General features: G+C 42.8%; 3 protein-coding genes and 1 long non-coding RNA gene across 11 annotated transcripts in view; 1 reads left to right on the forward strand and 3 right to left on the reverse strand.

Annotated features, from left to right (window-relative positions):
* Positions 1-15,916, forward strand: part of RBM23 (RNA binding motif protein 23) — a 28,751-nt gene extending 12,835 nt beyond the window's left edge. For 2 of the 7 annotated variants that reach the window (XM_058853193.1, XM_058853192.1), the window contains exons 11-16: positions 2,521-2,658; positions 4,654-4,719; positions 8,712-8,952; positions 12,960-13,058; positions 14,880-14,953; positions 15,726-15,905. In XM_058853193.1, the coding sequence (XP_058709176.1) occupies positions 2,521-2,658; positions 4,654-4,719; positions 8,712-8,952; positions 12,960-13,058; positions 14,880-14,953 (618 nt within the window). In that variant the 3' untranslated portion in view covers positions 15,726-15,905. Of the gene's footprint in view, positions 1-2,520; positions 2,659-4,653; positions 4,720-8,711; positions 8,953-12,640; positions 12,757-12,959; positions 13,059-14,879; positions 14,954-15,720 lie in introns of those variants that run through there. The other 5 variants (XM_058853191.1, XM_058853189.1, XM_058853194.1 and 2 more) reach the window with 4 other exon arrangements.
* Positions 9,047-10,496, reverse strand: LOC131586371 (uncharacterized). The gene is made up of 5 exons (XM_058853208.1): positions 10,342-10,496; positions 9,826-9,970; positions 9,319-9,545; positions 9,226-9,246; positions 9,047-9,164 (listed from the first exon to the last, which is right to left on the reverse strand). The coding sequence occupies exons 1-5, from the start codon at positions 10,484-10,486 to the stop codon at positions 9,052-9,054; spliced, it is 651 nt and encodes a 216-aa protein (XP_058709191.1). The 5' UTR covers positions 10,487-10,496; the 3' UTR covers positions 9,047-9,051.
* A 98-nt stretch (positions 15,917-16,014) lies between the features above and the next one.
* LOC131586374 (uncharacterized) lies at positions 16,015-16,449 on the reverse strand. The gene is made up of 3 exons (XR_009279122.1): positions 16,398-16,449; positions 16,251-16,302; positions 16,015-16,199 (listed from the first exon to the last, which is right to left on the reverse strand). It is a non-coding gene; the product is annotated as an uncharacterized LOC131586374 (long non-coding RNA).
* A 489-nt stretch (positions 16,450-16,938) lies between these two features.
* MRPL52 (mitochondrial ribosomal protein L52) lies at positions 16,939-24,474 on the reverse strand. 2 transcript variants are annotated; one of them, XM_058853210.1, is made up of 6 exons: positions 24,284-24,440; positions 23,993-24,062; positions 22,107-22,174; positions 19,859-19,923; positions 17,680-17,760; positions 16,939-17,033 (listed from the first exon to the last, which is right to left on the reverse strand). In XM_058853210.1, the coding sequence occupies exons 1-5, from the start codon at positions 24,381-24,383 to the stop codon at positions 17,686-17,688; spliced, it is 378 nt and encodes a 125-aa protein (XP_058709193.1). In that variant the 5' UTR covers positions 24,384-24,440; the 3' UTR covers positions 16,939-17,033; positions 17,680-17,685. The 2 variants fall into 2 exon arrangements, with proteins under 2 accessions (XP_058709193.1, XP_058709192.1); XM_058853209.1 differs by lacking the exon at positions 19,859-19,923 and having other exon boundaries at positions 24,284-24,474.
* Between the last annotated feature and the right edge of the window lie 682 nt (positions 24,475-25,156).

The following is a 25,156-nucleotide window of genomic DNA, read 5'->3' on the forward strand; positions in this document are numbered from 1 at the left end:
GGTCTAATTCAGCCATTTTTGGGTCTAATTCAGCCATTTTTGGGTCAATTCTGGGTCATTTTTGGGTCGATTTTGGGTCGATTTTTGGGTCAATTTCAGCCATTTCTGGGTCAATTTTGGTCATTTTTGGGTCAAATTTTGGGTCAATTTTGAGTGAATTCTGGGTAGTTTTTGGGTCGATTTTGGGACAAATTTTGGGTCGATTTCGGCCGTTTTTGGGTCAATTTTGGCCATTTTTGGGTCAATTTTGGCCATTTTTGGGTCGTTTTTCGTCCGATTTTCACCGTTTTTTCACCGTTTCTCCCCATTTTTTTCCCCTTTTTTTCTCCTCCCCTCCCCCCTCCCCTCCTCCTCCTCCCCTCCCCCCTCCTCCCCTCCCCCCTCACCTGTCCTCACCTGAGCTCCCCTAAGCTGGATTTTGGGTCAATTTCATCAATTTTTGGGTCACTTTGAGCCATTTTAGGTCAATTCTGGTCATTTTTGGCTCAATTTTTGCCATTTTTGGGTCGATTTTGTTCATTTTTGGGTCAATTTTGGTCTATTTTAGTTCAATTTGGTCATTTTTGGGTCAATTTTAATCATTTTTGGGTCAATTTTGGCCATTTTAGGGTGAATTTCGGTCATTTTTTATTTGGCTCATGTTTGGGTTGACTTCAGCCATTTTTGGGTCAATTCTGGCCATTTTTGGGTCGATTTTGTTCATTTTTGGGTCAATTTTGGTCTATTTTAGTCCAATTTGGTCATTTTTGGGTCAATTTTGGCCATTTTAGGGTGAATTTCGGTCATTTTTTATTTGGCTCATGTTTGGGTTGACTTCAGCCATTTTTGGGTCAATTCTGGCCATTTTTGGGTCGATTTTGATCATTTTTGGGTCAATTTCAGCCATTTTAAGTTTATTTTGGTCATTTTTGGGTCAATTCTGGTGGTTTTTGGGTCCATTTTGGTCATTTTTGGGTCAGTTCTGGTCGTTTCTGGCTTGATTTGGGTCATTTTTTGGGTCGATTTCAGCCGTTTTTAGGTCAATTCTTCTCATTTTTGTGTCTATTTTGATCATTTTTCGTCTGATTTTCACCGTTTTTTCACCGTTTCTCCCCATTTTTTTTCCCCTTTCTTTCTCTTCCCCTCCCCCCTCCCCTCCCCTCCCCCTTACCTGTCCTCACCTGAGCTCACCTGAGCTGGATTTTGGGTCAATTTTAGCCATTTTTGGGTCAATTTTGGTCATTCTTGGGTCTAATTCAGCCATTTTTGGGTCCATTTCAGCCATTTTTGGGTCAATTTTGGTCATTTTTGGGTCAATTTTGGGGTCAAAATTTGGGTGAATTTTGGGTAATTTTTGGGTCGATTTTGGGTCAATTTTGGGTGAATTTTGGGTCAATTTCGGCCATTTTTGGGTCGATTTTGGTCATTTTTGGGACAATTTTCACCATTTTTGGGTCAATTTTGGGGTGAAATTTTGGGTGAATTTTGGGTATTTTTTGGGTCGATTTTGGGTGAATTTTGGGTTAATTTTGGTCATTTTTGGGTCGATTTCGGCCATTTTGGGTCAATTTTGGCCATTTTTGGGTCGTTTTTCGTCCGATTTTCACCGTTTTTTCACCGTTTCTCCCCATTTTTTTTCCCCTTTTTTTCTCCTCCCCTCCCCCCTCCCCTCCTCCTCCTCCCCTCCCCCCTCCTCCCCTCCCCCTTACCTGTCCTCACCTGAGCTCACCTGAGCTGGATTTTGGGTCAATTTTAGCCATTTTTGGGTCAATTTTGGTCATTCTTGGGTCTAATTCAGCCATTTTTGGGTCCATTTCAGCCATTTTTGGGTCAATTTTGGTCATTTTTGGGTCAATTTTGGGGTCAAATTTTGGGTGAATTTTGGGTAATTTTTGGGTCGATTTTGGGTCAATTTTGGGTGAATTTTGGGTCAATTTCGGCCATTTTTGGGTCGATTTTGGTCATTTTTGGGACAATTTTCACCATTTTTGGGTCAATTTTGGGGTCAAATTTTGGGTGAATTTTGGGTATTTTTTGGGTCGATTTTGGGTGAATTTTGGGTTAATTTTGGTCATTTTTGGGTCGATTTCGGCCATTTTTGGGTCAATTTCAGCCATTTTTGGGTCAATTTCAGCCATTTTTGGGTCAATTTTGGTCATTTTGGGGTCAAATTTTGGGTGAATTTTGGGTAATTTTTGGGTCAATTTTGGGTCAATTTTGGGTGAATTTTGGGTCAATTTCGGCCATTTTTGGGTCGATTTTGGTCATTTTTGGGACAATTTTCACCATTTTCGGGTCAATTTTGGGGTCAAATTTTGGGTGAATTTTGGGTATTTTTTGGGTCGATTTTGGGTGAATTTTGGGTTAATTTTGGTCATTTTTGGGTCGATTTCGGCCATTTTGGGGTCAATTTTGGTCATTTTTGGGTCGTTTTTCGTCCGATTTTCACCGTTTTTTCACCGTTTCTCCCCATTTTTTTTCCCCTTTTTTTTCTCCTCCCCTCCCCCCTCCCCTCCCCTCCCCCCCTCCCCTCCCCCGCAGGCGGAGAAGAACCGGCTGGCGGCCATGGCGGCGCCCCTGCAGAAGGGCTCGGGAGGCCCCTTGCGGCTCTACGTCGGCTCCCTGCACTGCAACATCACCAAGGAGATGCTCAGGGGCATCTTCGAGCCCTTCGGGAAGGTCAGGAGGGGGTTTTGGGGCGAAAAAGGGGGATTTTGGGAAAAAAACGGTGAAAATTTGGGGAAAATCGGTGAAAATTTGGGGAAAATCGGTGGAAAAATGGCGGAGTTATGGTCAAAAATGGGGATTTTTGACATAAAAATGGGGATTTTGGGGTTAAAAATGGGAATTTTGGAGTTGAAGTGTGGATTTGGGGTGAAAAAGGGGAATTTTGGGAAAAAAACGGAGAAAATTTGGGGAAAATCGGTGAAAATTTGGGGAAAATAGAGCAAAAAATGGCGGAGTTATGGGTCAAAAATGGGGATTTTGGAGGGGAAAATGGAAATTTTTGTTATAAAAATGGGGATTTTGGGGTGAAAAACGGAGATTTTAGGAAAACTGGGGGGAAAGAGGGAAAAACTGGTGAAAATTTGGTGAAAATCGGTGAAAATTTGGTGAAAATCGGTGGAAAAATGGCGGAGTTCTGGTCAAAGATTGGGATTTTTGACATAAAAATGGAGATTTTGGGGTTAAAAATGGGGATTTTGGGGTTAAAAATGGGGATTTTGGGGGGAAATTTGGGGTTTTGGGATGAAAAAGGGGGATTTTGGGAAAAAAATGGAGAAAATTTGGGGAAAATCGGTGAAAAAATGGGGAAAATCGAGCAAAAAAATGGCGGAGTTCTGGGTAAAAATGGGGATTTTTGACATAAAAATGGGGATTTTTTGGGGTTAAAAGTGCGGATTTTGGGGTTAAAAATGGGGATTTTGGGGGGAAATTTGGGGTTTTGGGGTGAAAAAGGGGGATTTTGGGAAAAAAACGGTGAAAATTTGGGGAAAATCGGTGGAAAAATGGGGAAGTTATGGTCAAAAATGGGGATTTTTGGTATAAAAATGGAAATTTTTGACATAAAAATGGGGATTTTGGGGTTAAAAACGGGGATTTTGGGATGAAATGTGGATTTGGGGTGAAAAAGGGGGATTTTGGGAAAAAAATGGAGAAAATTTGGTGAAAATCGAGCAAAAAATGGCGGAGTTCTGGTCAAAAATGGGGATTTTTGACATAAAAATGGGGATTTTGGGGTTAAAAATGGGAATTTTGGGGTTAAAGTGTGGATTTGGGGTGAAAAAAGGAGATTTTGGGAAAAAACGGGAGAAAAAGGGGAAATTTGGAGATTTTTGGGGTTAAAAATGGGAATTTTGGTTCAGTTTTGGGTAATTTTAATGAACTTGGGGTGAATTTGGTCGCTTTTGATGGATTTTGGGTCAATTTTGGGTCACTTTGGGTGAATTTTGGTCAATTTGGGGAATTTTGGGTCAAATTTGGGTCATTTTGGGTCATTCTGGGTAATTTTGGGTCATTCTGGGTGATTTTGGGTCATTTTGGGTCATTTTTGGGTCATTTTGGGTGATTTTGGGTCATTCTGGGTGATTTTGGGTCATTTTTGGGTCATTTTTGGGTCGTTTTTGTTGTTTTTGGGTTATTCTGGGTGATTTTGGGTCATTTTGGGGTGATTTTTGGTGTTTTTGGGTGATTTTGGGGTGAACTTGAGTGAATTTGGATGATTTTGGGTGTTTTTGGGGTGTTTTTGGGTGGTTTTGGGGTGATTTTGGGTCATTTTATGTGGTTTTGGGTCATTTGGGGTCATTTTGGGTCATTTCTGGTGATTTCGGGTGATTTTGGGTGGTTTTGGGTTGATTTTTGTTGATTTTGGGGTAATTTTGGGTGATTTGGGGTCATTTTGGGTGTTTTTGGGGTATTTTAGGGTGATTTTGTGTGTTTTTGGGGTGATTTTGGGTGATTTTGGGTGATTTTGGGTGATTTTGGGTGGGTTTGGGTGATTTTGGGGTGATTTTGGGTGATTTTGGGGTGATTCTGGGTGATTTTGGGTGTTTTTGGGGTGATTTTGGGGTGATTTTGGGGTGATTTTGGGTGATTTTGGGTGTTTTTGGGGTGATTCTGGGTGATTTTGGGGTGATTTTGGGTGATTTTGGGGTGATTTTGGATGTTTTTCAGATTGACAGCATCGTCCTGATGCGCGATCCCGAGACCGGGCAGTCCAAGGGCTACGGCTTCATCACCGTGAGTGACGTCATCAGGGGGGGAAGACGGGCTGAAAAACACCAAAAATGGGAAAAATCAAAAAACTGAAAAAATGGGGAAAAAAATCTCAGAAAAAACTGGAAAAAAAACGGGGAAGAAACGAGGAAAAACGGCCAAAAAATGGGGAAAAAACAGGAAAAAATACTAATTATTGATGTGAGTGACGTCATCGGGGGGAAAATGGGGTGAAAAACATGAGAAATGGGAAAAATCAAAAAACTGGAAAAATGGGGAAAAATCCCGGAAAAAACTGGAAAAAAAACGGGGAAAAAATGAGGTAAAATGGGAAAAAATGGGGGAAAAATGGGGAAAAATTTGAATTATTGCTGTGAGTGACGTCATCGGGGGGAAAATGGGGTGAAAAACACAAAAAATGGGAAAAATTGAAAAAAGGGATAATAATGGGGAAAAAATGGAGAAAAAAGGGGGGAAAAAATGGGGAAAAATGAAAAAAAAGGGGAAAATGGGGAAAACCAATTTTTTCGCTAAAAGTCCCTGTTTTTTCCAAGAAAAATACCATTTTTTTCCCCAAAAAATCCCATAAAAATTCCGTTTTTTCGCCAAAAAACCAATTTTTTTCCCCATTTTTTCCCAGAATTCCCCTTTTTTTCCCCAAAATTTTTCTCACTTTTGCTCACGTGACAGAACACCTTCTAAAAACCCCCCAAAATCCTCTAAAAATTCCATTTTTACCCCAAAAAATCTCATAAAAATAGAAGAAAAAACTTATAAAAAACCCAAAAAATCATAAAAAATTCATTTTTTCACCAAAAATCGCCATTTTTTCCGTTTTTTCCCCAAATCTTTCATTTTTCCTCTAAATCATCTTCTTGTGTACTCACATGATACGAAAACATTTAAAACCCCCAAAAAAATCCTTTAAAAATTCCCTTTTTTCCCCAAAAAAATCCCATTTTTTCCTTAAATAAATCCCATGTTTTCACTAAAACCCCATTTTTTCCCAAAAACTCACATTTTTCTCTCAAAAAATCCCATTTTTTCGCTAAAAAATCCCAATTTCTTGTCAAAAAATCCTTAATTCTTCCTGAAAAAAAATCCCCATTTTTTCCCCTAAAAAATCCCATTTTTTCACCAAAAACTGCCGCTTTTTCTCTGAAGAAAATGTAATTTTTTCACATAAAAATCCCTTTTTTTTCTTTTTTGTTTTTTCCCAAAATCACTCACTTTTTCCCCAAAATTTTCTTTACTTGTGTTCAGACAACCCGAAACTCCTCCAAAACCCAAAAAAAACCCCGAAAACACCCCAAAAAAAACCCCCAAAAAATCCCGATTTTATCACTAAAAAATCTCAATTCTTTTGTCCAAAATTCTCATTTTTTTCCTAAAAAATCACCATTTTTTCTCTCAAAAAATACCATTTTTCCCCCAAAAAATCATATTTTTTCCTCAAAAAATTCCCGTTTTTTTAGTAAAAAACCCATTTTTTTCCCAAAAACTCACTTTTTTTCCTTAAAAAAAATCCTATTTTTTCACTAAAAAATCCCAATTTTTGGTCAAAAAATTATAATTTTTTTCCCCTAAAAACCACCATTTTTTCCTGTAAAAATCCCATTTTTTGACCAAAAAATCTCATTTTTTCACCAAAAAAATCCGTTTTTTCCGTTTTTTCCCAAAATCACCGGCTTTTTCCCCAAAATCGTTTTCCCTTGTACTCACATGACGCAAAACCGTTTAAAAACATAAAAAATCCCATTTTTTACCCAAAAAATCCCATAAAAAACCCAAAAAAATTCATAAAAAATCCATTTTTTATCCGTTTTTCTTCATTTTTTTTTTGTTTTTTCCCAAAATCTCCGTTTTTCCCCCCAGTTCTCGGAGGCGGAGTGCGCCCGGCGCGCCCTGGAGCAGCTGAACGGTTTCGAGCTGGCCGGGCGGCCGATGGGACCCAAAAACCCCAAAACACCCCAAAAAAATCCCAATTTTATCACTAAAAAATCTCAATATTTTTGTCCAAAATTCTCATTTTTTCTCCCAGAAAATCACCACTTTTTCCTCAAAAAAATCCAATTTTTTCATCAAAAAAATCTTATTTTTTCAGTAAAAACCCCATTTTTTCACCAAAAATTCACTTTTTTTCCTTAAAAAAATCTTATTTTGTCACTAAAAAATCCCAGATTTTTGTCAAAAAATTCTCTGTTTTTCCCCCCAAAAAAACACCATTTTTTCACCAAAAAATCTTTATTTTTTCACCAAGAAGCGTCATTTTTTCGCTTAAAAAAATCAGGTTTTTTCTGATTTTTTCCCAAAATCACCCATTTTTTCCCCAAAGTTTTCTTCATTTTCTCAACACAAATCCGTTTCAAAACCCTAAGAAAAAATCCTTTAAAAATCTCATTTTTGCCCCAAAAAATCCCATTCAAAAGTCATAAAAATTCATAAAAAATCCGTTTTTTCACCAAAACTCACCTTTTTTTTTTTGTTTTTTCCCAAAATTTTCCTTTTTTTCCCCAAAATCGTTGTGTCTTATACTCATGACACAAAACTATCTGAAAACCCCAAAAAATCCTTTAAAAATCTCATTTTTACCCCAAAAAACCCCATAAAAAACCCAAAAAAATTCATAAAAAATCCATTTTTTATCCGTTTTTCTTCATTTTTTTTTTGTTTTTTTCCCAAAATCTCGGTTTTTCCCCCCAGTTCTCGGAGGCGGAGTGCGCCCGGCGCGCCCTGGAGCAGCTGAACGGTTTCGAGCTGGCCGGGCGGCCGATGGGACCCAAAAACCCCAAAACACCCCAAAAAAATCCCAATTTTATCACTAAAAAATCTCAATATTTTTGTCCAAAATTCTCATTTTTTCTCCCAAAAAATCACCACTTTTTCCTCAAAAAAAATCCCATTTTTTCATCAAAAAATTCCCATTTTTTCAGTAAAAAACCCATTTTTTCACCAAAAATTCACTTTTTTTCCTTAAAAAAATCCTATTTTTTCACTAAAAAATCGCAATTTTTTATCAAAAAATTCTCAATTTTTCCTTCAAAAAATCTCCTTTTTTTTCTCCTAAAAACCCTGTTTTTTCATCAAAAATCCTCATTTTTTCACTAAAAATTCCAATTTTTTTCCCATTTTTTCCAAAACCACCGATTTTTTCCCCGAAATTTTCTTCATTTTGCTCACATTACAGAAAACCATTTAAAAACCCTAAAAAATTCCATAAAAACCCCAAAAAAACCCATAAAAAAATCCAAAAAAATCATAAAAAACCCAAAAAAATTCACAAAAAATCCATTTTTTGTCCGTTTTTTACCATTTTTTTTTAAAAAAATCCCAAATTTGGTGTTTTTCTCCCCAGTTCTCGGAGGCGGAGTGCGCCCGGCGCGCCCTGGAGCAGCTGAACGGTTTCGAGCTGCCCGGGCGGCCGATGGGACCCAAAAACCCCAAAAACACCCCAAAAAAATCCCAAAAAATCCTGATTTTCTCCCAAAAAGACGCCAATTTTTTTTGTCCAAAATTCTCATTTTTTCTCCCAAAAAATCACGACTTTTTCCCCAAATAAAATCCCCTTTTTTCTGAGAAAATTCCCATTTTTTTTCTAAAAATCCCATTTTTTAACTAAAAACACCAATGTTTTTCCAAAAATTCACATTTTTTCACTAAAAAACCCCAATTTTTTGTCAAAAAATTCTCATTTTTTCCCCCAAAAAACCACCATATTTTCCCTTGAAAATCTCATTTTTTCACCAAAAAAGCCCCACTTTTTTGTCTAAAAACCCCATTTTTTCACCAAAAAAAACCTGTTTTTTTCCTTTTTTCCCAAAATCTTCTATTTTTTCCCTAGAATCGTCTTCTCTTGTACTCACATGACGCAAAACCATTTAAAAACATAAAAAATCCCATTTTTTACCCAAAAAACCCCATAAAAAAACCCAAAAAAATTCATAAAAAATCCATTTTTTCACCAAAAATCACCATTTTTTTTTGTTTTTTCCCAAAATCTCGGTTTTTCCCCCCAGTTCTCGGAGGCGGAGTGCGCCCGGCGCGCCCTGGAGCAGCTGAACGGTTTCGAGCTGGCCGGGCGGCCGATGCGCGTGGGGCAGGTGAGCGAACGTCCCGACGGCTCCGCCGACGTCGCCTTCCCCGAGGGACCCGGCCCCGCCCCCGCGGCCACGCCCGGCCACGCCCTCACCTGCGGGGAGGAGCCCGAGCTGGGAACGGCCGCGGGGAGGCTGCAGCTGATGGCAAAGCTGGCTGAAGGTGAGGGACACCTGGGGACACACCTGGACACACCTGAGATACACCTGAGATACACCTGGGTACACCTGGACACACCTGGGGGGGGTTGGGGCCACGCCCTCACCTGCGGGGAGGAGCCCGAGCTGGGAACGGCCGCGGGGAGGCTGCAGCTGATGGCAAAGCTGGCTGAAGGTGAGGGACACCTGGGGACAGGTGACACACCTGAGATACACCTGGGGACACCAAAACCACACCTGGGACACACCTGGGGACACCTGGGGACGGGTGACACACCTGAGATACACCTGGGGACACCTGAGATAGAGCAGGACACACCTGGGGACAGGTGACACACCTGAGACACACCTGGGGACACCTGAGATACACCTGGGGACACCAAAACCACACCTGAGATACACCTGGGGACATCTGGGGACACCTGAGATAGAGCAGGACACGCCTGAGACACACCTGGAGGGGTTTGGGGACACCTGAGATACACCTGGGGACACCTGGAGACACCAAAACCACACCTGAGATACATCTGGACACACCTGGGGACAGGTGACACACCTGAGATACACCTGGGGACACCTGGGGACACCTGGGGACATCTGGGATAGAGCAGGACACACCTGGAGGGGTTTCAGACACACCTGGACACACCTGGGGACACCTGGGACACACCTGGGGACACTTGAGATACACCTGGAATAGAGTAGGACACACCTGGAGACACCTGGGGACACCTGGAGGGGCTTGGGGACACCTGAGATACACCTGGACACACCTGGGGACACCTGGGGACACCAAAACCACACCTGAGATACACCTGGACACACCTGGGGACACCTGGGGACACCAAAACCACACCTGAGATACACCTGGACACACCTGGGGACATCTGGGATAGAGCAGGACACACCTGGAGGAGTTTCAGACACACCTGGGGACACCTGGGACACACCTGGGGACACTTGAGATACACCTGGAATAGAGTAGGATACACCTGGAGACACCTGGAGGGGTTTGGGGACACCTGAGATACACCTGGACACACCTGAGATAGAGCAGGACACACCTGGGGACACCTGGACACACCTGGAGCAGTTTGAGACACACCTGAGGACAGGTGACACACTTGGGGACACACCTGGGGACACCTGGAGAGGATCTGGAGGGGTTTGGGGTCACACCTGGACACACCTGGACACACCTGGGGGGGGTTGGGTCACACCTGGACACACCTGGACACACCTGGGGGGGGTTGGGGCCACGCCCTCACCTGCGGGGAGGAGCCCGAGCTGGGAACGGCCGCGGGGAGGCTGCAGCTGATGGCAAAGCTGGCTGAAGGTGAGGGGGGGACACACCTGGGGACAGGTGACACACCTGAGATACACCTGGGGACACCTGGGGACACCAAAACCACACCTGAGATACACCTGGGGACATCTGGGGACATCTGGGGACACCTGAGATAGAGCAGGACACACCTGAGACACACCTGGAGGGGTTTGGGGACACCTGAGATACACCTGGACACACCTGGGGACATCTGGGGACACCTGAGACACACTTGGGGACACTTGAGACACACCTGAGATAGAGCAGGACACACCTGAGACACACCTGGAGGGGTTTGGGGACACCTGAGATGCACCTGGACACACCTGGGATAGAGCAGGACACACCTGGGGACACCTGGGGACACCTGGGGACACCTGGGGACACTTGAGATAGACCTGAGATAGAGCAGGACACACCTGAGACACACCTGGGGACACCTGGGGACACCAAAACCACACCTGGGGACACCTGGAGAGGATCTGGAGAGGTTTGGGGCTCACCTGGGGACACCTGGGGACACCTGGGGACACCTGGGGACACCTGGGAGGGGTTGGGGACACACCTGGGGACACCTGAGACACACCTGGGGACACCTGGAGAGGATCTGGAGAGGTTCAGGTGACACCTGAGGACACCTGGACACACCTGGAGGGGTTTGGGGACACACCTGGGGACACCTGGGGGGGGTTGGGACACACCTGGACACACCTGGACACACCTGGACACACCTGGACACACCTGGGGACACCTGGGGGGGGTTGGGACACACCTGGACACACCTGGACACACCTGGACACACCTGGACACACCTGGGGACACCTGGGGGGGGTTGGGACACACCTGGACACACCTGGACACACCTGGACACACCTGGACACACCTGGACACACCTGGGGACACCTGGAGAGGATCTGGAGAGGTTCAGGTGACACCTGAGGACACCTGGACACACCTGGACACACCTGGAGGGGTTTGGGGACACACCTGGACACACCTGGGGACACCTGGGGACACCTGGGGACACCTGGGAGGGGTTGGGGACACACCTGGACACACCTGGACACACCTGGGGGGGTTTGGGGACACCTGGGGACACCTGGACACACCTGGACACACCTGGACACACCTGGAGGGGTTTGGGGACACACCTGGACACACCTGGGGACACCTGGACACACCTGGACACACCTGGGGGGGTTTTTGGAGCTCCCAGGTGAAATTTTTGGGCTTTTTTGGTGTCTCTGACTCCAATTTTGGGAGAATTTTGGGTCAATTTTGGGACTTTTTGGTGTTTTTGGGGTTTTTTGATGTCCTTGACTCCAATTTTGGGGCCAATTTTGGTGTTTTTGGGGTCTTCGGGGTCTCTGATTCCGATTTTGGGTCAATTTTGGGATTTTTGGAGATTTTTGAAGTTCCTGACTGGAATTTTGGGGATTTTTGGTGTCTCTGACTCCGATTTTGGGTCGATTTTGGGTCTTTTTGGGTCCAATTTTGGTGTTTTTGGGTTTTTTGGTGCCTTTGATGCCAATTTGGGGCCGATTTTGGGCTCAATTTGGGCTTTTTTGGGGTTTTTGGGGTCTCTGATTCCAATTTTTGGGCAATTTTGGGTTTTTTTGAGGTTTTTTGGTGTCGGACTCAAATTTTGGGGCAATTTTGGATCTTTTTGGGTCAATTTTGGGTCAATTTTGGGAGGTTTTGGGTTTCTGGTGTCTGTAATTCCAATTTTGAGCCGATTTTGGGCTCAATTTGGGGAATTTTGGGGTTTTTGGGGTTTCTGACGTCGCTGATCTCAATTGTGGGATAATTTTGGGTTGATTTTGGGTGGTTTTGGGTCAATTTTGGGTCAATTTTGGTGGTTTTGGGTCAATTTTGGGTCAATTTTGGGTGGTTCTGGTCCCATTTTGGTGTTTCTTGGGTTTCTGACGTCACTGATTCCATTTCTGGGTTAATTTTGGGCGATTTTGGTTAATTTTGGGCGGTTTTGGGTCAATTTTGAGCCGATTTTGGGCTCAATTTGGGCTTTTTGGGTGTTTTTGGTGTTTCTGAGTCTGACTTTGGGGCCCATTTTGGGCTCAATTTGGGGTTTTTGGGGTTTCTGATTCCAATTTTGGGTCAATTTTGGGAGTTTTTGGGATTTTTGGTGTCTCTGACTCAAATTTTGGGGCAATATTGGATCTTTTTGGTTCAATTTTGGGTTTTTTGAGTTTCTGGTGTCTGTAATTCCAATTTTGGGTCAATTTTGGTGCCGATTTTGGGCTCAGTTTGGGGGATTTTGGTGTTTTTGGGGTTTCTGACGTCGCTGATCTCAATTCTGGGATAATTTTGGGTTGATTTTGGTCGATTTTGGGTGTTTCTGGCTCAGGTTCGGGGCTGCAGCAGCTGAACGGGGCCATTTTGGGCTCAATTTGGGGAATTTTGGGGTTTTTGGGGTTTCTGACGTCGCTGATTCCATTTTTGGGTTAATTTTGGGTGTTTTTGGGTCAATTTTGGGTCAATTTTGAGCCGATTTTGGGCTCAATTTGGGGAATTTTGGTGTTTTTGGTGTCTTTGATTCTGATTTTGGGCTGATTTTGGGCTCAATTTGGGGGATTTTGGTGTTTTTGGGGTTTCTGACGTCACTGATTCCATTTTTGGGTTGATTTTGGGTTGATTTTGGGTGATTTTGGGTGTTTTTGGCTCAGGTTCGGGGCTGCAGCTCCCCGCCCCCGCCCAGGCCGCGCTGCAGCAGCTGAACGGGGCCCTGACCCCCCTGGGGGGGCTGAACCCGGCGGCGCTGACAGGTGACGGAATTCCGGGAAAAACGGGAATTCCGGGGGGAAAAACGGGAAAAACCGGGAATTCTGGGGGGAAAAACGGGAATTCTGGGGGGAAAAACGGGAATTCTGGGGGAAAAACGGGAATTCTGGGGGGAAAAACGGGAATTCTGGGGGAAAAACGGGAATTCTGGGGGGAAAAACGGGAAAAACCGGGAATTCTGGGGGGAAAATTGGGAATTCCGGCAAAATCCGGGAATTCTGGGGGGAAAAACGGGAATTCTGGGAGGAAAATAGGGAATTTTGGGAAAATTTGGGGAATTTTGGGGAAATTTTGGGGGAAAATTGGGAATTCTGGGGAGAAATTCAGGGAATTTGGGGGGAAATTCGGGAATTCTGGGGGAATTTTGGGGAAATTTGGGGGAATTTTGGGGAAATTTGGGGGAAATTTGGCAATTCTGGGGGAAAATTCGGGAATTGTGGGGGAAATTCAGGGAAATTTGGGGGAAATTTGGGAATTCTGGGGGAAAATTTGGGAATTGTGGGGGAAATCTGGGGAATTCTGGGGGAAATTTGGGAATTTTTGGGGGAAATTCGGGAATTCTTGCGGGAAATCCGGGAATTCCGGGAAAATCCGGCAATTCTGGGGGGAAATTTGGGAATTTTGGGAGAATTTTTGGGGGGAAATTTGGGGGAATTTCAGAAAATTTTGGGGGAAATTTGGGAATTCTGGGGGGAAATTTGGGAATTCTGGGGGAAAATTGGGAATTTTGGGAAAATTTGGGGAATTTTAGGGAAATTTAAGGGAAATTTGGAGGAAATTTCGGGGAGAATTTGGGAATTCTGGGGGGAAATTTGGGGAGTTCTGGGAAAATTTGGGAATTTTGGGGGAAATTTGAGGAATTTTGGGAAAATTCAAGGAATTTTGGGGGAAATTCGGGAATTCTGGGAAAATTTGGGGGGAAATTCGGGAATTCTGGGGGGAAGTTTGGGAATTCTGGGGTAAATTGGGGGATTTTGGGGGAATTTTGGGGAAAATTGGGGAATTTTGAGGGATTTTGGGAGGAGTTTTGGGAATTGTGGGGGGATTTTGGGGAAATTTGAGGGGAAATTTGGGTGAATTTCGAGAATTTTGGGGGAATTTTGGGGGATTTGGGGGCAAATTGTTAAAATTGGGTGAATTTTTGGAGGAGTTTGGGGAATTTTGGGGCGATTTTGGGAATTTTCAGGGGAATTCGGGAATTTTGGGGGGAAATTTGGGAATTTTGGTGGAATTCGGGGAATTTTGGGGATTTTTGGGAGAATTTTGAGGGGATTTTGGGAAAATTTTGGGGAATTTTTGGGGAATTTTGGAAGTTTGGGGGGAAATTCTGTTAAGATTTGGGGAATTTTGGGGGGAATTTTGGGAATTTTGGGGTGAATTTGGGAAAATTGGGGAAATCTGGGAAGATTTGGGAATTTTGGGGTGAATTTGGGAAATTTTGGGTGAATTTTGGACGATTTTGGGGGAATTTGTTAAAATTGGGTGAATTTGGGGAGAAATTTGGGAATTTCGGGGGATTTGGGGGGGAAATTTTGGGGAATTTGGGAATTTTGGGGGATTTTGGGAATTTTGGGGGATTTTGGGAATTTGGGGGAATTTTGGGTGGAATTTTGGGGGAATTTTGGGTGGAATTTTTTGGGAATTCCGGGAATTTTCTGGGAATCTTTGGTGGAATTTTCGTGGGGATTTTTTTTTTCTGGGAATTCCGGGAATTTTTTGGGTGGAATTTTGGGAATTTTGGGAATTTTTGGGAATTTCGGGACCCCCCTGACCCTTCCCCCTCCTCTCTCTCTCCCCTCCCCCAGCCCTGAGCCCGGCGCTGAATTTGGCTTCGCAGTGTCTGAGCCTGTCCGGGCTCTTCTCACCCCAAACCATGTGAGTGTAAACCAGTATAAACCAGTATAAACCAGTATAGACCAGTATAGACCAGTATGGACCAGTATAAACCAGTATAAACCAGTATAAACCAGTATAAACCAGTATAAACCAGTATGGACCAGTATAGACCAGTATGGACCAGTATAGACCAGTATAGACCAGTATGGACCAGTATAAACCAGTATAAACCAGTATGGACCAGTATAGACCAGTATAAACCAGTATAAACCAGTATAAACCAGTATAAACCAGTATAGACCAGTATAGACCAGTATAAACCAGTATGGACCAGTATAAACCAGTATAAACCAGTATGGACCAGTATGGACCAGTATGGACCAGTATAGACCAGTATGGACCAGTATGGAACAGTATGGACCAGTATAGACCAGTATGGACCAGTATAAACCAGTATGGACCAGTATAGACCAGTATAAACCAGTATAGACCAGTATAGACCAGTATAAACCAGTATGGACCAGTATAGACCAGTATAGACCAGTATAAACCAGTATAGACCAGTATAGACCAGTATAGACCAGTATAAACCAGTATAAACCAGTATAGACCAGTATAGACCAGTATAAACCAGTATGGACCAGTATAGACCAGTCTAAACCAGTATAACGAGTATAAACCAGTTCAAGCCAGTCTAGACCAGTATAAACCAGTCTAAACCAGTTCAAGCCAGTATAGACCAGTATAAACCAGTATAAACCAGTTCAAACCAGTTCCCCTCTGACCCCTCCCCCCTCTGTTCTTTTCCAGGTGAGATTTTTGGCTCCGCCCCCTTTTCCTTTTCCCGCCCTTTTCAAGCCACGCCCCCTTTCCCCAGGCCCCGCCCCCCTGGTTTTGGCGGGAAAAGGGGGCGTGGCCTCGGCCTTGGCCCCGCCCCCTCCCGGCCCCGCCCCCTCCCGGCTCCGGAATTTGGGGAATTTTTGGGAATTTTTTGGATTTTTTGGGAATTTTTGGGTTTTTTTGTTTTGTTTTGTTTTTTTTGGGAATCGGAAAAAAAAAAAAATAAAAAAATTCTGGAATTTTGGTGTTGGACTGGTTTGTACTGGGAGGGACTGGGAGGGACTGGGATGAACTGGGATTGAACTGGGATTGAACTGGGATGAACTGGGATGGACTGGGATTGAACTGGGATGAACTGGGATGGACTGGGATTGAACTGGGATTGAACTGGGATGAACTGGGATGGACTGGGATGAACTGGGATTGAACTGGGATGAACTGGGATTGAACTGGGATGGACTGGGATGAACTGGGATGGACTGGGATGAACTGGGATGGACTGGGATGAACTGGGATTGAACTGGGATTGAACTGGGATGAACTGGGATTGAACTGGGATGGACTGGGATGGACTGGGATGAACTGGGATGGACTGGGATGAACTGGGATTGAACTGGGATTGAACTGGGATTGAACTGGGATTGAACTGGGATTGAACTGGGATGAACTGGGATGAACTGGGATGAACTGGGATTGAACTGGGATTGACTGGGATGAACTGGGATTGAACTGGGAGGAACTGGGAAGGACTGGGATCAAACTGGGATTGACTGGTTTATACTGGGATGGAGTGGGAGGGACTGGGATGGACTGGGATCGAACTGGGATCAAACCGGTTTGTACTGGGATGAACTGGGAGGGAACTGGTTTATACTGGTTTATACTGGGAGGGTGGTCAGGGGTTACTGGGATGAACTGGGAGGGGCTTTGGGGGTTACTGGTTTATACTGGTTTGAACTGGGAGGTGCCGCTGGCCCTTTAAGGCAGCTTCAGGTAAGCCCCGCCCTCCTCCCAGTCCCCTCCCAGTATAAACCAGTATAAACCAGTCCAAACCAGTATAAACCAGTACAAAGCAGTATAAACCAATATAAACCAGTTCAAACCAGTATAAACCAGTACAAACCAGTTCAAACGGGTCTGTCCCACCCCCTCCCAGCCTCTCCCAGTATAAACCAGTATAAACCAGTATAAACCACTCTGAGCTTTATTGACGATTCCTTATAAGGCAAAAGGGGCGGGGCCAGCGCTGGGCGGAGCCTCCGGAGGGGGCGGGGCCGGATCTCCTGTGGGGAAAAACCAGTAAAAACCAGTTTAAACCAGTATGGACCAGTATGGACCAGTATAAACCAGTTTAAACCAGTATAAACCAGTATAACCAGTATGGACCAGTTTAAACCAGTTTAAACCAGTTCAAACCAGTCCCTCCCAGTCCCTCCCAGTATAAACCAGTATAAACCAGTACAAACCAGTATAAACCAGTACAAACCAGTCCAAACCAGTCCAAACCAGTACAAACCAGTATAAACCAGTAACCCCGTTTTCCCCCCGTTTTTAACCCTTTTTTCCCCGTTTTTTCACCCCAAACCCCCTCCCAGTATAAACCAGTAACTCCCAGTTCCCCTCCCAGTTCCCCCCCAGTATAAACCAGTATAAACCAGTGACCCCCGTTTCCGCCATTTTTAACCCTTTTTTTGCCGTTTTTTCGCCGATTTTTTCGGGGTTTTTTCCTCCCAGTCCCTCCCAGTATAAACCAGTACAAACCAGTAACCCCAAACCCCCATTTCCCGCCATTTTTAACCCTTTCTTCCCCATTTTTAACCCTTTTTTTGCCGTTTTTTCACCCATTTTTTCGGGGTTTTTTCCTCCCAGTCCCTCCCAGTATAAACCAGTATAAACCAGTAACCCCCCAGTCCCTCCCAGTTCACTCACCTCTCCTCACTGGTTTGTACTGGGAGCCTTCGGGGGGTCCTTGGCGGCCTCCAGGGAGCGGCTGAGAGCCAGGGCCCGGCACTGGTGTGAACTGGGAGTTACTGGTTTATACTGGGAGGGACTGGGACGGGGATTTTTTTTTTCCGGGAGTTTTTTTTTCGGGAATTTTTTTGGGAATTATTTGGGAATTTTTGGGAAATTTTTGGGGAATTTTTTGGGAATTTTTTGGGGATTTTTTTAGGAATTTTTTGGGATTTTTGGGAATTTTTTGGGATTTTTTGGGATTTTTTGGGGGGATTTTTTTGGGGATTTTTGGGGGATTTTTTTGGGATTTTTTGGGGTGATTTTTGGGAATTTTTGGGAATTTTTTGGAATTTTTTTTGGGGATTTTTTTGGGATTTTTTTGGGATTTTTTTCGGAATTTTTTGGGAATTTTTGGGAAATTTTTTGGGATTTTTAAGGGATTTTTTGGGGAATTTTTGGGAATTTTTTGGGATTTTTTAGGGATTTCTTGGGATTTTTTGGGAATTTTTTGGGGATTTTTTTGGGGATTTTTGGGGAGTCTTTTCAGGGATTTTTTGGGAATTTTTGGGAATTTTTTTTGGGATTTTTTTTTTGGATTTTTTGGGAAGTTTTTGGGAATTTTTGAAGATTTTTTGGGGAATTTTTGGGATTTTTTTTGGAATTTTTTTGAAATTTTTTGGGGGATTTTTTGGGAATTTTTTTGGGATTTTTTTGGGGGAATTTTTTGGGAATATTTTGAAATTTTGGGGAATTTTTTTCAGGGAATTTTTTTCAGGGAATTTTTTGGGGATTTTTTTTTTAATTTTTGGGGGATTTTTTTGGGGAACTTTCGGGGATTTCGGGGGGGAATTTTTTGGGAGTTTTTTGGGAATTTTTGAGGAAATTTTAGAGATTTTTTAGGGTTTTTTTTATAATTTTTTGGGGAATTTTCTGGGATTTTTTTGTGGGATTTTTGGGAATTTTTAAAGGATTTTTTTGGGAATTTTTGGGGAATTTTTTTTTGGATTTTTGGGGATTTTTTTGGAATGTTTTTAGGAATTTTTGGAGATTTTTTTGGGAACTTTTGGGGAATTTTTTGGGGAACTTTCGGGGATTTTTGGGGGGAATTTTTTTGGAATTTCTTGCCATTTTTGGGGAATTTTTGGGGAATTTTTTTTTTTTTGATTTTCGCGGATTTTTTTGGGGGAATTTTTTGGGAATATTTTAGAATTTTGGGGAAATATTTTCAGGGAATTTTTTGGGGATTTTTTTTAAATTTTGGGGGAAATTTTGGGGGATTTTTTTTTTAATTTTCGGGGATTTTTTGGGAGAACTTTCGGGGATTTCGGGGGGGAATTTTTTGGGAATTTTTTGGGAATTTTTTTGGATTTTGTTTGCGAATTTTTTGGGATTTTTTGGGAATTTTTGAGGAAATTTTAGAGATTTTTTAGGGTTTTTTTTTTAAATTTTTTGGGGAATTTTCTGGGATTTTTTTGTGGGATTTTTTGGGAATTTTTAAAGGATTTTTTTGGGAATTTTTTGGTATTTTTTTAGGGGGATTTTTTGGGGATATTTAGGGAATATTTTTTTTAATTTTTAAGGATTTTTTTGGGAATTTTTGGGGAATTTTTTTTGGATTTTTGGGGATTTTTTTGGAACATTTTTAGGAATTTTTGGGGATTTTTTTGGGAATTTTTGGGGATTTTTTTAGGAACTTTTGGGGAATTTTTGGGGAATTTTTTGGGAATTTCTTGCGATTTTTGGGGAATTTTTGGGGAATTTTTTTTTTTTGATTTTCGGGGATTTTTTTGGGGGAATTTTTTGGGAATATTTTGGGATTTTTGGGGAATTTTTTTCAGGGAATTTTTTGGGGATTTTTTTTAAATTTTGGAGGGAAATTTGGGGATTTTTTTTTTAATTTTCAAGGATTTTTTTGGGGAACTTTTAAGGATTTTGGGGGGGAATTTTTTGGGAATTTTTTTGGGCAATTTTTGAGGATTTTCTTAGCGAATTTTTTTGGATTTTTTGGGAATTTTGGAGGAAATTTTAGAGATTTTTTAGGGATTTTTTTTTTTAATTTTTGGGGGTTTTTTTTAGGGGGAATTTTGGGGGGATTTTGGGTCCAAACCAGTCCAAACTGGTCTGAACTGGTCTGAACTGGTTTTTGCTCACTCACCACCAGCTCTCGCTGCTCCCGGAGCCGCCGGAGCTGCCCCCGCCAGGGGGGGGAGGGGCGCCCGTCTGGAGGGGGGGGAGGGGCCGGATCCGCATCCCAGAATTCCCAAAAATCCCCAAATTCCCCAAATTCCCCAAAATTCCCTTTTTTCCCGCCAAAATCCCCGTTTTCCCGCCAAAATTCTCGTTTTCTCACGCCAAAAATCCCGTTTTTCCCGCCAAAATTCCCGTTTTTTCCCGCCAAAATTCCCGTTTTTCCCGCCAAAATTCCCGCTTTTTTCCCACCAAAACTCCCGGTTTTTTCCCGCCAAAATTCCCGTTTTTCCCGCCAAAATTCCCGTTTTTTCCCCCCCCAAAATTCCCAGTTTTTCCCCCTCAGAATTCCCAAATTTCCCCCCATAAATTCCCAGATTTCTCCCCAAATTCCCGATTTTTTCCCCGCCAAAAATTCCCAGATTTTCCCTCAAATTCCCAAATTTTCCCCCAAATTCCCAATTTTTCCCCAAAATTCCCTCAAAAATTCCCAATTTCCCCCAAAATTCCAGAATTTCCCCCAAAATTCCAATTTTTCCCCCCAAACCTCACCCAAAACTCCCCCAAATCCCCCCAAATTCCCCAAAATTCCAATTTTTCCCCCAAATTCCCCAAAATTCCCCCTAAAATTCCCAAATTTCCCCAAAATTCACATTTTCCCCCCCAAATTTTCCCAAAATCCCCCAAATTTCCCCCAAAACTCCCCCAAATCCCCCAAATTTTCCCAAAATTCCCAATTTTTCCCCAAATTCCAATTTTTTCCCCCGAACCCCACCCAAATTTCCCCAAATTCCCCAAAATTCCCCAAAATACCCCAAATTTCCCTCAAAATTCCAATTTTTTCCCCAAAACTCCCCCAAATCCTCCAAAATCCCCCAAAATTTCCCAAATTTCCCCCAAATTTCCCAAAATTCCCCCTAAAATTCCCAAATTTCCCCCAAAATTCCCTTTTTTTCCCCCAAATTTTCCCAAAATCCCCCAAATTTCTCCCAACTCCCCAAATCCCCCAAATTTTCCCAAAATTCCCAATTTTTCCCTAAATTCCCATTTTTCCCCCAAACCCCACCCAAAACTCCCCCAAATTTTCCCAAAATTCCCCAAAATACCCCAAATTTCCCCCAATTTCCCCCAAAATTCCAATTTTTTCCCCAAAACTCCCCCAAATCCTCCAAAATCCCCCAAAATTTCCCAAATTTCCCCCAAATTTCCCAAAATTCCCCCTAAAATTCCCAAATTTCCCCCAAAATTCCCTTTTTTTCCCCCAAATTTTCCCAAAATCCCCCAAATTTCTCCCAAAACTCCCCCAAAATCCCCCAAAATCCCCCAAATTTTCCCAAAATTCCAATTTTTTCCCCCAAACACCACCCAAAACTCCCCCAAATTTTCCCAAAATTCCCCCAAATTTCCCCCAATTTCCCCCAAAATTCCAATTTTTTCCCCAAAACTCCCCCAAATCCTCCAAAATCCCCCAAAATTTCCCAAATTTCCCCCAAATTTCCCAAAATTCCCCCTAAAATTCCCAAACTTCCCCAAAATTCCCATTTTCCCCCCAAATTTTTCCAAAATCCCCCAAATTTCTCCCAAAACTCCCCAAAACCCCCAAATTTTGGCAAAATTCCCAATTTTTCCCCAAATTCCCATTTTTTCCCCCAAACCCCACCCAAAACTCCCCCAAATTTTCCCAAAATTCCCCCAAATTCCCATTTTTTTCCCCCCAAAATTCCCCCTAAAAATCCCCAAATTTTCCCCAAAAATTCCCATTTTTTCCCCAAAACTCCCCCAAATTTCCCCAAAATCCCCCCAAATCCCCCAAAATTTCCCAAAATCCCCCAAAATCCCCCAAACTCCCCCAAATTTTCCCAAAATTCCCCCAAATTCCCATTTTTTCCCCCCCAAAATTCCCACTAAAAAATCCCCAAATTTTCCCCAAAAATTCCCATTTTTTCCCCCAAAACTCCCCCAAATTTCCCAAAATTTCCCAAAATCTCCCAAATTTTCCCAAATTCCCCCAAATTTTCCCAAAATTCCCCCAAATTCCCATTTTTTTCCCCCCAAAATTCCCACTAAAAAATCCCCAAATTTTCCCAAAAAATTCCCATTTTTTCCCCCAAAACTCCCCCAAATTTCCCCAAAATTTCCCCAAATCCCCTAAAATTTCCCAAAATTTCCCAAATTCCCCCAAATTTTCCCAAAATTCCCGTTTTTTTCCCCGTTACCTGCGAAGCTCCAATCCGGGAGGTCCCGGAGGGGGCCGGGCCCGGAGGGGCTGGGGGAGAGCCCAAAGCTGCCAAAAAAACCCCAAAATTCGGGAATTTCAACCCAAAATTCCGCCCAGATCCGGCCAAAAATCCAAAATTCCCCAAAAAACCCAAAATTCCCCCCAAAAAAACCCAAAATTTGGGGAAAAAAAGCCAAAATTTGGGAAAAAAAAGGGGAAAATCTGAATTAATTTGACTCAAAATTCCCGATTTTGACCCAAATTTGCCCAAAATCGCCCCAGGAATCCCAAATTTTAGGGAAAATCCCGAAATTTTGGGGAATTTTCAAGATTTTGGGGGGAAAAAGAATCAAAATTTAAGGAGAAATCCCAAATTTTTTACGAAATTCCTCAAAAATTCTCCCCAAAATCCGTTCAGGAGTTCAAAATTCAGGGAAAAATCCAAAATTTTTGGGAAAAAACCCAAAATCCTGGAAAATTTCCCGAAATTCCACCCCAAAATCCCCAAATTTTCCCCAAAATTCAGGGAAAAATTCCAAATTTTGGGAAAAAAACCCAAAATCCTGGAAAATTTTACAAAATTCCACCCAAAATCCCAAAATTCAGAAAAAAAATCCAAAATTTAAGGAAAAAACCCCAAAATTCCGGGAAAATCCCCCGAAATCCCGAAATTCTGGGAAAAACCCAAAATTTAAAGATAAAAACCCCAAATCCTCCAAAAATCTCAAAATTGCCCCAAAATCCAGGGAAAAATCCCAAATTTTAGGGAAAAAAACCCAAAATCCTGGGAAAATCCACAGAATTTCACCAAAAATTCCAAAATTTCCCCCAAAATTCAGGGAAAAATCCCAAAATTTAGGGAAAAAAACCCCAAAATTTAAGGAAAAAACCCCAAAATTTCAGAAAAAAAACCCCAAAAATTAAGGAAAAAAATCCCAAAATTTAAGGAAAAAAACCTCAAAATTTCAGGAAAAAAACCCCCAAAATTTCAGGGAAAAACCCCGAAATTTAAGGAAAAAAACCCCAAAAATTCTGGAAAGAAATCCCAAAATTTCAGGGAATAAAACCCCAAAATTTAAGGCAAAAAATTCCAAAAATTTCAGGAAAAAAAACCCCAAAATTTCAGGGAAAAAAATCCCAAAATTTCAGGAAAAAAACCCCAAAAATTAAGGAAAAAAAACCCAAAATTTCAGGAAAAAAAACCCCAAAATTTCAGAGAAAAAATCCCAAAATTTTAGGGAAAAAACCCCAAAATTTCAGGAAAAAAATCCCAAAATTTCAGGGAAAAAAATACCAAAATTTAAGGAAAAAACCCCCAAAATTTAAGGAAAAAAACCCCAAAATTTCAGGAAAAAAAACCCCAAATTTCAGGAAAAAACCTCAAAATTTAAGAAAAAAAAAATCCCAAAATTTTAGGAAAAAACCCCAAAATTTAAGGAAAAAAACCCCAAAATTTCAGGGGAAAAACCCCAAAATTTAAGAAAAAAAAATCCCAAATTTAAGGAAAAAAACCCCAAAATTTCAGGGAAAACCCCAAAATTTAAATAAAAAAAATCCCAAAATTTCAGGAAAAAACCCCCAAAATTTCAGGAAAAAAACCCAAAATTTCAGGGAAAAAACCCAAAATTTCAGGAAAAAAATCCCAAAATTTCAGGAAAAAATCCCAAAATTTAGGGAAAAAACCCAAAATTTTGGGAAATTCCCCCAAAATTCACTCCAAATCCATCCCGCTCCCCGAAATCCAAGGAAAACCCCGAAATTTCCCGCCAAATCCCTTCAAATTTCCCGCCAAAATCCAAAGATAAAGCCCCCCGCCCTTAATTTCCCGCCAATTTTCCCTGATGAGGCCCCGCCCCTTTTTGAGGCCACGCCCCCTTTGCTCACCTCTCACGCCATTGGCCAATCCGCGGAGGGGGGCGGGGCAAGGGGCGGAGCGATCGCGCCTGGCGCTCGGCTGGGGGGGGAGGGGCGGACACGTCAATCAAACCCCGTCCCCTCAGCGAGGCCACGCCCACTTTTCCCTCAAACCACGCCTTTTTCCGCCTCATATCGCGATAAAACCGCGCGGAATCGCGATAAAAACCCCCGAGGCCACGCCCACAAACCCCTCCCCCACCTTTAATCAGCGCCCCCCGCCCCTCCCCCACCCTCCGGAGGGACCCCCCGAGGTCGAACCGAGCCGGAGGATCCTGCGCGACGCCATCTTGGAGGCGGACGGAAGTGACGTCAGCACGCACGCTGCGGGAGGAGGCGGAAGTGGGGTGGCGGCCGCCATGTTGTACGGAATGAGTCGGAGACATGCGCGGCGCCATTTTGGTGGTCACGTGATGCGGAAGTGAAGGGCGCCGCCATCTTGTACGGAAGGCGGGAAAAGCGGGGTTTAAACTCGATTTTATCGCGATTTTAACGCGATTTTATCCCGATTTTAACGCGAATTTAGCGCGATTTGAACGAGATTTAAACGCGATTTTAACTCGAATTTATCGGGAATTTATCCCGATTTTAACGCGAATTTATCCCGATTTTAACGCGATTTTAACGCGATTTAAACGCGAATTTAGCGCGATTTTATCGCGATTTTAACGGGATTTTAGCGCGATTTTAACTCGATTTTAACGCGATTTAAACGCGAATTTAGCGCGATTTTATCGCAATTTTAACGGCATTTTAGTGCGATTTTAACGCGAATTTATCCCGATTTTAACGCGAATTTAACGCGATTTTAACGCGAATTTAACGCGATTTTAACTCGATTTTATCGCGATTTGAAGGAGATTTTAACGGGATTTTATCGCGATTTAAACTCGAATTTAACCGCGAATTTATCGCGATTTGAACTCCATTTAAACGCGATTTTAACTCGATTTTATCGCGATTTTGGGATTACGCCAAAACCACCGCGGTTTCATCTCTGCGCATGCGCGGCCGCCATTTTGTACGGCAAAACAACCGAGGTTGTCTTTGCGCATGCGCGGCCGCCATTTTGTACGGCAAACTGCGCGCCGCCATCTTGTACGGCAAAACAACCCCAATTTCATCTCTGCGCAT

Source organism: Poecile atricapillus, chromosome 19 (genome assembly GCF_030490865.1).
Source record: "Poecile atricapillus isolate bPoeAtr1 chromosome 19, bPoeAtr1.hap1, whole genome shotgun sequence".
NCBI classification, from domain to species: domain Eukaryota; kingdom Metazoa; phylum Chordata; class Aves; order Passeriformes; family Paridae; genus Poecile; species Poecile atricapillus.

Coding starts and splice junctions, on each gene's coding strand:
- LOC131586371 (XM_058853208.1), bottom strand. CDS start 10,486: ATGTCCCCAGGTGTGTCCAGGTGTATCTCAGGTGTCCCCAAACCCCTC. Junction 9,971..10,341: donor TGTGGTTTTGGTGTCCCCAG/GTGTCCCCAGGT, acceptor GGTGTATCTCAG/GTGTCCCCAAACCCCTCCAG. Junction 9,165..9,225: donor TGTCCCCAGGTGTATCTCAG/GTGTGTCACCCG, acceptor TGGTGTCCCCAG/GTGTATCTCAGGTGTGTCAC.
- MRPL52 (XM_058853209.1), bottom strand. CDS start 24,383: ATGGCGGCCGCCACCCCACTTCCGCCTCCTCCCGCAGCGTGCGTGCTG. Junction 17,761..22,106: donor CCCGGATTGGAGCTTCGCAG/GTAACGGGGAAA, acceptor AGTTCACACCAG/TGCCGGGCCCTGGCTCTCAG. Junction 17,034..17,679: donor GTACAAACCAGTGAGGAGAG/GTGAGTGAACTG, acceptor TTTTCCCCACAG/GAGATCCGGCCCCGCCCCCT.